We start from the raw sequence: 10253 nt of genomic DNA on the forward strand, positions 1-10253 counted from the left end.
TGTTCTGAATTATTCCATTTAACCGTTTCTTACTTTGTGTGTTATAATTATCACTGGTGCTTTTCTCCACGAGGAGGGTGGTAAGTTACAGACCCAACAACATTATATTATAGTATCCCCTCCTCGTAAACATGCTTGACAGTGACAGCCTCTTCCCATTCAAATACTTTTTTTCAACAAAAAGTTCAGTACTAGACCCATGTAATTCCAGTTGATATTGCAAGGGTTGTTTTGTTTGCTCAATGAGCTGTTAGTGCGTATGTATATTGTCTATAAAAGTGGATCCTCGTGATTGTATTTTCCTTCCTTTTTACTTACTTACTTTATTGTCCCCATGGGGAAATTTTGTTGCAGAATCATGTACACGTTTAAAGTGGTGTTTAAATACCAAACAAAATTGACAATACAACTTTCATAACAGTGACATAAAAAAATAAAAAATAAAAATGTTTTATTGGTAAGACTTACGGAGTCAATAGGAACATTAGCCTGAGCTATTTATGAGGGATATCACACCTGGCACAAATGATTGTCTAGTTCTGTTTTTCCTGCTGAGGGGTGCCCTATATCTGCGCCCAGTTGGGAGTAGTTCAATGTCCAGGTACAGACCGCACAGACCAAATAAAAGACTTCAAAATGGAAGGCTAACCGCTGAGTTACTTAAAGAAGAGTTAAGGCCTCAACATTTTGCTGAATTTATCTGAACTCCTCTCATTGTCCATTTCAAAATTGCTGCAAGAATAGGCCTACCTCATCGCAGCTCGTTTGCTTGCACTTGCTTATACTTCAGAGTTAAGTGTTAATTATAAAGAACAAACATTGTGAATTTATTGAACATAAATGTAATAATGTCTTGTGCATGGTTCAAAACTCAAAACTCATTCCGATATTCATTGTTATTGAAGGAGAACACAGTTCTTATCCAGTTACACAAATGTATTTACACATGCTAAAAGCGTCACTGTTATCGTCACACTCAATGACGGAAGGAAGGTAGCTTGAAAGCCTGAGAAAATATTACAAAGCAGCCTGTATTAATGGATGACACCAAGCCACTTGTACCAACTGCCCCATTAACGGAGAAGTAATCCCACTCCACGACCAGAGTAGGAGCCCCTTAGTCTAGATGGTGTCTCCGACAAACAGGATTATGGCTAACCTGATTGGAAAGGCAGTCAAGCAGCATATCCAGGCAGCAGACAGGTCCCTGCACAGTCTGAGCTGGCTTTTCCACAGGTAGCCAGCAGAAGGCCCTGCCACAGCTATCCCAGGGAAAGTCACGTCCCTGCAGAAAGACAGGAGAGTTGGGGAGAGAGAAAAATACAGAAGAGAGATTACTCCCATGTCCATGTGAATAATAATAAATTAAATCTCACAATTGAAAGCTCATTCCTGATCCATTCAGTCTCTTTGCCCCACTCTCTCCTTCTCCCCGTCCTCTGCTACCCCTCCAGTCTTACCGTGTGCAAGATCAGGATACGGGCATCGTCAAGGACATCCGCGGTAACAACCTGAAAACAACATTGGATAAGTGCATTGTTCGGCTCCACAATTAATATACCCCAACAAGAGGTTTACACCATAATACAGTAACAGTCAAGACAATAATATTGTATATTTCAGTTACAGGAATATATTCCATCTGTAAAGTATACAAAAATGTAATCAATCTACAAATACTATGGTCTGATAAACTAAAATGCACAAACTGACTCACAATATTTGCAGTGGAATTTGTCCTTCGTCTCTATCTTCTCTCTTTATGATATTTTATGGACATATTGTGTGGAGTCACTTACAGTGTATCCAGCTCTGGCACTCAGGTGCTCGGCTGCCACCAGCAGTGCATTGAGAGTGGCTCCCCCACTGCCCAGTCCAGGCTCCTGGGGGTCTGACACAGTGAGCAGTAACGTCCCCTGTAAGAGACCTCCACGCTGCTGCCGGACCTCCAGCTCTGAGACAAACACACCCTTTCTTTAGACAGTGAAGCTAAAACTTTTAATTTGGCTCTATAGTTCAGCATTTCAGATCAAATGAGGAGACCGTACTGAATGTAACCTTTTATTTGTAACCATATAAACAGTGCCTTCGGAAAGTATTCAGACCCCTTTACTTTTTCCACAGTTACATTTCAGGTGCATCTTGTTTCCATTGATCATTTGTTAGATATTTCTACAACTGTGGTAAACTAAATTGATTGGACATGATTTGGAAAGGCACACCCTGTCTACATAAGGTCCCACAGTTGAAAGTGCATGTCAGACAAAAACCAAGCCATGAGGTCGAAGGAATTGTCTATAGAGCTCCCCAAGAACACAGTGGCCTCCATCATTCTTAAAAGGAAGACGTTTGGAACCACCAATCAGGACTTTATGGTGGAGTGGCCAGACAGAAGCCACTCCTCAGTAAAAAGGCATATGACAGCCCGCTTGGAGTTTGCCAAAAGGCACCTAAAGGACTCTCAGACCATGAGAAACAAGGTTCTTTGGTCTGAAGAAACCAAGATTGAACTCTTTGGCCTGAATGCCAAGCGTCACGTCGGGAGGAAACCTGGCACCATCCCTACGGTGAAGCATGGTGATGGCAGCATCATGCTGTGGGGATGTTTTTCAGCGGCAGGGACTGGGAGACTAGTCAGGATGGAGGGAAAGATGAACGGAGCAAAGTAGAGAGAGATCCTTGATGAAAACCAGCTCCATAGCACTCAGGACCTCAGACTGGGGCAAAGGTTCACCTTCCAACAGGACAATGACACTAAGACAATGCAAGAGTGGCTTCAGGACAAGCCTCAATGTCCTTGAGTGGCCCAGCCAGAGCCCAGACCTGAACCCGATCGAACACCTCTGGAGAGACCTGAAAATAAATGTACAGGGATGCTCCCCATCCAACCTGACAGAGCTTGAGATGATCTGCAGCGAAGAATGGGAGAAACTCCAAATACAGGTGTGCCAAGCTTGTAGCATCATACCCAAGAAGACTCGAGGCTGTAATCACTGCCAAAGGTGCTTCAACAAAGTACTGAGTAAAAGGTCTGAATACTTAAATGTAAGAACAGTTTATTTTTAATAAATGTGTCAAAAAAAATCTAAAAAGCTGGTTTTTGCTTTGTCATTATGGGGTATTGTGTGTAGATTGATGAGGGGGAAAAACAATTTAATACATTTTAGAATAAGGCTGTAACGTTACAGGCTGACTACACCTTTCGCGTCCCGTGCGTGAGCATTGCAAAATACATTTTGAAATCTATATTATTCAATCATTGCACCCACAATGCTCGCACGTGCCAACAAGCTTCTGCGTTGCCAAGGGCTAAAATAGAAGTCAGTTCTATTTGTGACGCAGATTGCCCTGCAACTCCTGCATCTCCTCATTGGTTTATAGGAGCAGGTACCCACACGCCATCTCCTCATTGGTTAAACCCATGTGGGTGACTGAAAGACGAACGAGGTCAGTGGCAGTAATGCACCTAATTTATGAAAGTTGGTAAAATAACAACTCAATGTTTATAATATAAAGTCAAGAGAAAAAAAAGCCTAGGAGGAGAGATGACTGGAAACGATTTGGTTGACCGTTTTATGTGTGGATTAATTGTCGAAGACTTTGTGCATTTCAGGTAAAATAACAACTCAATGTTTATATCCCAGGACAAATTAGCTAGCAACAGCAAGCTAACTAGCTAAATTGCCATAAATGTTTAAAGCTTTTCGACCTGTCCCCAAATTAATATAATTGGTTCAGAGTTTGTTTTGGTATTTTAACCTGCGTGTCGTGATCGCATTTGGTGTGGGGGGACAAAATACATTTATGCACAATGGCGCGCATCTCATTTTACAGATGCGATGGATCATTGGGGATCATTTAATATTCCCATATTTTGTTGTTTAGTGAAATCATGTGAAGTGAACTCATTTAAAAAAGTTCAACTCGTAACTAAATTGTTTTTATTTCTATTTGAAGGATTTAAATCATTTGCAATGTCTCCATAAGATATGGTAAATATATCCAATGCAAAAAACATCACATTTAAAATGGTATTAATATTAATTTGCATATTTCCGTTAATTCGCATATTCCCACGTTAAGTTTCCACCTCGGAGTCCAATAGCGACAAGCTTTACACCACTCCAGCCGACGCTTGGCATTGCGCATTGTGATTTTAGGCGTGTGTGCAGCTGTTTCGCCATGGACAACCATTTCATGAAGCTCCCGACGAACAGTTATTGTGCCGACGTTACTTCCAAAGGCAGTTTGGAACTCGGCAGTGAGTGTTGAAACTGAGAAAATACCATTTTTACAAGCAACGCTCTACAGCAGTCTGTGTAAGAGCACAGATCTCGCTGTTCATTTCCAACATCTGGGAGAGCTGCCACCTCTCATCTGACAGACATGACTGTTCCATTGCTTGTTTGATGTAGAAATCAGCATCAGTTTTGCTTTTGCTCTGGAATATAAGGGGGGGGGGGGGTACGACTGTAATCAATGTGATAGTTGGGTTTCTGGCTTCCCTGGTGGAACTTGTTTTGGTCTTCGTCGTTGTCTTGACCTAGCCGGGACTGGATTGGGTAGCAGGCTCCAGCCTGAAATCAGTGTATTTCCAGGTTGAAATGGATGAGGCCGGGAATGGTCAGAGCGCAGCTGACATGATGGTTCGGACATTGAGATAGTTAGTCCGCTGAAGAACATGAAGTCCAGGCCAAGGTCTACAGCAAATGCAAGGCTCAGATGGCAAGAATAGCCACAGGAAAATGAATAATGTCATCATACAGCTTAATTTTCATCAGTCCAGCCCAAGGGATTGATCGTTTCACCGTTGGCCAAGTTCAATGGTCCTCCCAGGTTTGAAGCACCTCATGCAGTAATGCAATCTTTTGCCACAGGGGCTCCTGCATCAGGTTATAAGTTGCTCCTTTGTCCATTATGGCCTTCCCTCTCCTGTTCCTACCAGTCAGAGGAACCAACATTTGTTGCAGAATAGGAATAAGACAGCTGGGTGAGCTGTCTGAAGGCTTCATGGTGGGCATTGAGGCCATTCTAATTGTACCCAAGCCACCACGCCTGTTGGTCTTCTGTTCTTTCTAACCTTTTTCTGAATCCTGATGCTGGCCATAGACAGGGCAAGAACCTGGAGGATGTTGGACCTTACACCACCCGCACGTCACTGGACATTTGTCTTGGTTCTTGGGCACAAACGGCTGAGACAGTTTAGCCCCAGGAGAGTTGTTGGGATACCGGAATGAGGGAACAGGGTTAAGTTTGGAGGTGGTTCCAGTCCTTCTCAAACAGAGTCCCAAGACACACCAGATCATCCACATTCTGCACACGTTCACAAAGTTGACTGGCATGGTAGCTGTTCCGAAGACACATTCTATTCTTATTTACAATAAAAGTTACACAATTCATTATTTACCATTCATTTCTATGTGGAACAACAATCTGAAACACAACCAAAACAAACTGGAAATGCATCAAACAAGTTTGTCGAGTCACAAGCTTGATGTAGTCATTGCGTTCTAAGAATATTGGGCCAAAAACGAACATTTTGACTGCTTTAAATACACACACGTGAATTTGTCCAAATACTTATGACACCTTCAAATGGGGGGACCATTTACATAAAGTGCTTTCATTTCTAAACGGTAAAACAGATATGCATGTAAGAAAATACAAAGACAAATACACAATGCAGAGAACTAAAGATCAATGGAACAAGTCGCTTTTCTGTAATGGGGAACTGAAGATTAATTGGTCAATGGAACGGGTTGTTTTTCAGTTCAACATCTGTGTAGGGGTTCCAGTCCGGGACTCATAGCTACATGTGGCAAGTTCTCATTGGTTCAAATTGTCTATACATTAAGCCTGAAACGGGATACTTGGTAGCTGGCTACCGGCCAAATTTTATTGCAAGGAATTCTAAATTGGTCAAACACAGACGATGTTTTGGTATACATCCTACATCCTGTCTCTTTCTTCAGTGGAGAAAACAACGAGAACAGGGAAGAATGAACATCTACCATCCACTTTACAGCATAACTATGATCTGTTCTCTTGGGAAAAATGTATTTTCTCTCCCTGATTTGCATTGTGGTCTGCGTAATTGAAGAATAACATCAAATAAAAAGGTGACATTCTGTACTGTCACCTCATGAGACAAATTCAAACTTTTAGCTTTATTGTCCAAGTAAATAGGTAGTGAAGTGTTTGTTTTCTAATGAAAAATAACCCAATTTAAAGTCATTTGACAAAGTCATGAGTACAGGGTTAACATAAAAAAATTAAAATAAATTCTGACAGCTCATTCAATGTCTCCATAGTAGACTGTGTAAACCTGTGTGAAGTTAGCCACAATACTGAAATTTGCGGTTCAAAATCGAAATGTATTAGTCGAGTACACATATTTTGCATTTGCTATTGCAGGTGTAGCAAAATGCTATGTTCCTAGCTCCAACAGTGCAGTAATATCTAACAACAACAAAAAACATTACACTCCCCCCCCCCAAAAAAAAAGTATTTAACAAAAGTAGAAATATTAGAACGAGCAATGTCAGAGTCTGGAATATAAATATATGATTGTCCATAATGTCAGTACAAACAGTATATGAATAGAAAAGGTTATTTTTTACTATTTTCTACATTGTAGAATAATAATTAAGACATCAAAACTACAAAAAAAACATATGGAATCATGTAGTAACCAGCAAAAAAAGGGTTAAACAAATCCAAATATGATTGTATTTGAGATTCTTCATAGTAACCACCCTTTGCCTTGATGACAGCTTTGCACAATCTTGGCATTCTCTCAACCAGCTTCATGTGGTAGTCACCTGGAATGCATTTCAATTAACAGGTGTGGCTTGTTAAAAATGATTTTGCTCAATTTCTTTCCTTCTTAATGCGTTTGAACCAATCAGTTGTGTTGTGACAAGGTAGGGGTGGTATACTGAAGATGGTATTTTACAAAATAGGGCTAAGTCCATATTATGGCAAGAACATCTCAAATAAGCAAAGAGAAACGACGGTCCATCATTACTTTAAGACATGAAGGTCAGTCAATACGGAACATTTCAAGAACTTTGAAAGTTTCTTCAAGTGCAGTCACAAAAACCATCAAGCGCTATGATGAAACTGGCTCTCATGAGGACCGCCACAGGAAAGGAAGACCCAGTGTTACCTCTGCTGCAGAGGATAAGTTCATTAGCAGCCTCAGAAATGGCAGCCCAAATAAATGCTTCAGAGTTCAAGTAACAGACGTCTCAACATCAACTGTTCAGAGGAAACTGCTCTGAATCAAGCCTTCATGATCAAATTGCTGCAAAGAAACCACTACTAAAAGGATGCCAATAAGAAGAAGCAACTTGCTTGGGCCAAGAAACAAGAGCAATGAACATTAGACTGGCCTCCCGGGTGGCGCAGTGGTTAAGGGCACTGTACTGCAGTGCCAGCTGTGCCATCAGGGTCCCTGGGTTTGCGCCCAGGCTCTGTCGTAACCGGCCGCGACCGGGAGGTCCGTGGGGCGACGCACAATTGGCCTAGCGTCGTCCGGGTTAGGGAGGGTTTGGTCGGTAGGGATGTCCTTGTCTCATCGCGCACCAGCGACTCCTGTGGCGGGCCGGGCGCAGTGAGCACTAACCAAGGTTGCCAGGTGCACGGTGTACCCTCCGACACATTGGTGCGGCTGGCTTCCGGGTTGGATGCGCGCTGTGTTAAGAAGCAGTACGGCTGGTTGGGTTGTGTATCGGAGGACGCATGACTTTCAACCTTCGTCTCTCCCGGGCCCCTACGGGAGTTGTAGCGATGAGACAAGATAGTAGCTACTACAACAATTGGATACCACGAAATTGGGGAGAAAAAAATAGGCAAAAAAATAAATAATAATAATAATAAAAAAGAACAGACTGGTGGAAATCTGTCCTTTGGTCAGATGAGTACAAATTTGAGATTTTTGGTTCCAACTGTTAAGTCTTTGTGAGATGCCGGGTAGGTGAACGGATGATCTCTCCATGTGTGGTTCCCACCGTGAAGCATGGAGGAGGTCTGATGGTGCTTTGCTGGTGACACTGATTTATTTAGAATTCAAGGCACACTTAACCAGCAGGGCTACGACAGCATTCTGCAGCGATACGCCCTCCCATCTGGTTTGTGCTTAGTGGGACTATCATTTGTTTTTCAACAGGACAATGACCCAACACACCTCCAGGCTGTGTAAGGGTTATTTGACCAAGAAGGAGAGTGATGGAGTGCTGCGTCAGATGACCTGGCCGCCACAATCACCAACCAAATTGAGATGGTTTGGGATGAGTTGGACCGCAGTGTGAAGCAAAAGTAACCAACAAGTGCTCAGCATATGTGGGAACTCCTTCAAGACTGTTGGAAAAGCATTCCAGGTGAAGCTGGTTGAGAGAATGCCAAGAGTGTGCAAAGCTGTCAAGGCAAAAGGTGGCTACTTTGAAGAATATAAAATATTTCCATTTGTTTAACACTTTTTTGGTTACTACATGATTCCATGTGTGTTATTTTGTAGTTGAGGCAGTCAGTCACATTTGGGGATGTTTTTTTCTCACCCTGTTCAGAGAAATTAGTCATTGAATTTGTTAGCTTCATGTCCCATCCTACATCCTGATATCACCAAGTTCTGACCACTAGGTGGTGTTGCTATTATGATGTGATTATTTGTTTTTAAAGAATCACCCCATATTAAAGGGATAGTTCACCCAAATGACATATTGTTTTCCTTACTATGTAAGCAGTATATGGAGAAGGTATGAACCCATTTTGTTTACCTGGAAACTGTTTAAAAATGATAACTTTTCAAGACAATGGTACCTATATTAGCGTGTCTGGGCTTCATACCCAAATCTATAAGTAACACCATTGAGTTACACAATCAATTGTAAGATACTTCTGGATGATTTGGACATGAAGCATGAAAATGCTAATATACTGTAGGTACCATTGATTTGAGCCACAAATACTAAATAGTTAGAATTTGAAACAGTGGACAACAAAACAAAATGGTTAACATGTCATTTGGGTGAATTATCCCTTTAACATGGGGGAGGAGTTTATCAGCTTCTTTTCAGAAATAGTAAGGAATAACTCAGTCAAATGACTTGCGCACAGGAGCAAGCACCAACAACCTTCACTTGTGCATTGAGCGTGGGAAATGCGCTTTACAAATAAATTATTATACCAATGCAATTATGCAGACTAATAGATCCACAGTGGGATTTTAAATGTTTCTTAACTGTTCTGTTTCATCAAATTAATAAAGAATGTATTTTTAAGTTATATAACATGGCAAAATTGTTTAGCATCATCTTGTCGAAATATGGTATTATTCCACTATTTGTATTTGTTTGGATCGGTTTCAAATAGGGGACTTTTATTTTAATAGGGGACTTTTAGCGGACTTTTATTTTGACAGCTCATTCACAATCCTGCTTCAATAGTTTCAGATTGGTAAACACGAGAGTAAAATTAAGTTTAGTAACTTATTCTTCAGTAAATTTAGTAGACTTAGGCCTACAGAAGGCTACGCATGCAACTGGTCTATTCCTCATCTTTTGCATTATTAGACTACAGTGGGCAACTGTGCATTACTGTAAACAAGAAGAGAAATAAGAGACTCACCTCTTTGAAAGGCGTAAACGCTATCTTTATGTTGACAGGTCAAGACTACTACAGTCCAGCTGAACACCTGCTCGCTTGACATGTTGACGTATTTATGAAAACAATATATCTTCCAATTGAGCCACGAAAGTAGTCTGCTGTCTTCATACACGGAACATTTAGCCTAATGTACCAATCTAAACTAAAACGCCATTGGCGGAAAGTAACAGGAAGCAAACATTACGTCCATGCAAACAATGCTAAAACCGTTCAACCAAGGCAATAAATAGCTAAAGCGACTACACTGTGCTATTCTTGCAACAATGTAGCTCTCGAATGAGTGGAGACTGCAAAATCAATCGTTTGCGCGACCAGTTCTTCTTCTTTGATGAGGTTTAACGGCGGTTGGCATCCAATAAATGTTTATTACCGCCACCTACTAGACTGGAGTATAACTCCCTTATTCTTTGCATATTTTTTTCTACTCCACCCCCCCCCCCCCCCAAAAAAAAAAAAAAAAAATAATAATAAAACAAATACCCTACCATCTAACACTACACTCACAATTAATAATAATAAATACCATACTCCACTATTTAAATCTATTTAGTCCAAATTAAGGCCAACAGCCTGAGAGGATGGGACAC

At 41.2% G+C, this 10253-nt stretch overlaps 1 protein-coding gene across 1 annotated transcript in view; it reads right to left on the minus strand.

Annotated features, from left to right (window-relative positions):
* The window catches only part of LOC115134625 (L-fucose kinase), a 40032-nt gene extending 30051 nt beyond the window's left edge, over nt 1–9981 (minus strand). The window contains exons 1-4 of the mRNA XM_029668799.2: nt 9628–9981; nt 1800–1954; nt 1461–1511; nt 1160–1285 (exon numbers count right to left, since the gene is read on the minus strand). Of these exons, the coding sequence (XP_029524659.1) occupies nt 1160–1285; nt 1461–1511; nt 1800–1954; nt 9628–9709 (414 nt within the window). The 5' untranslated portion in view covers nt 9710–9981. The remainder of the gene's footprint in view (nt 1–1159; nt 1286–1460; nt 1512–1799; nt 1955–9627) is intronic.
* Nucleotides 9982–10253: the final 272 nt, after the last annotated feature.

Source organism: Oncorhynchus nerka, linkage group LG9a (assembly GCF_034236695.1).
Source record: "Oncorhynchus nerka isolate Pitt River linkage group LG9a, Oner_Uvic_2.0, whole genome shotgun sequence".
NCBI classification, from domain to species: Eukaryota; Metazoa; Chordata; class Actinopteri; order Salmoniformes; family Salmonidae; genus Oncorhynchus; species Oncorhynchus nerka.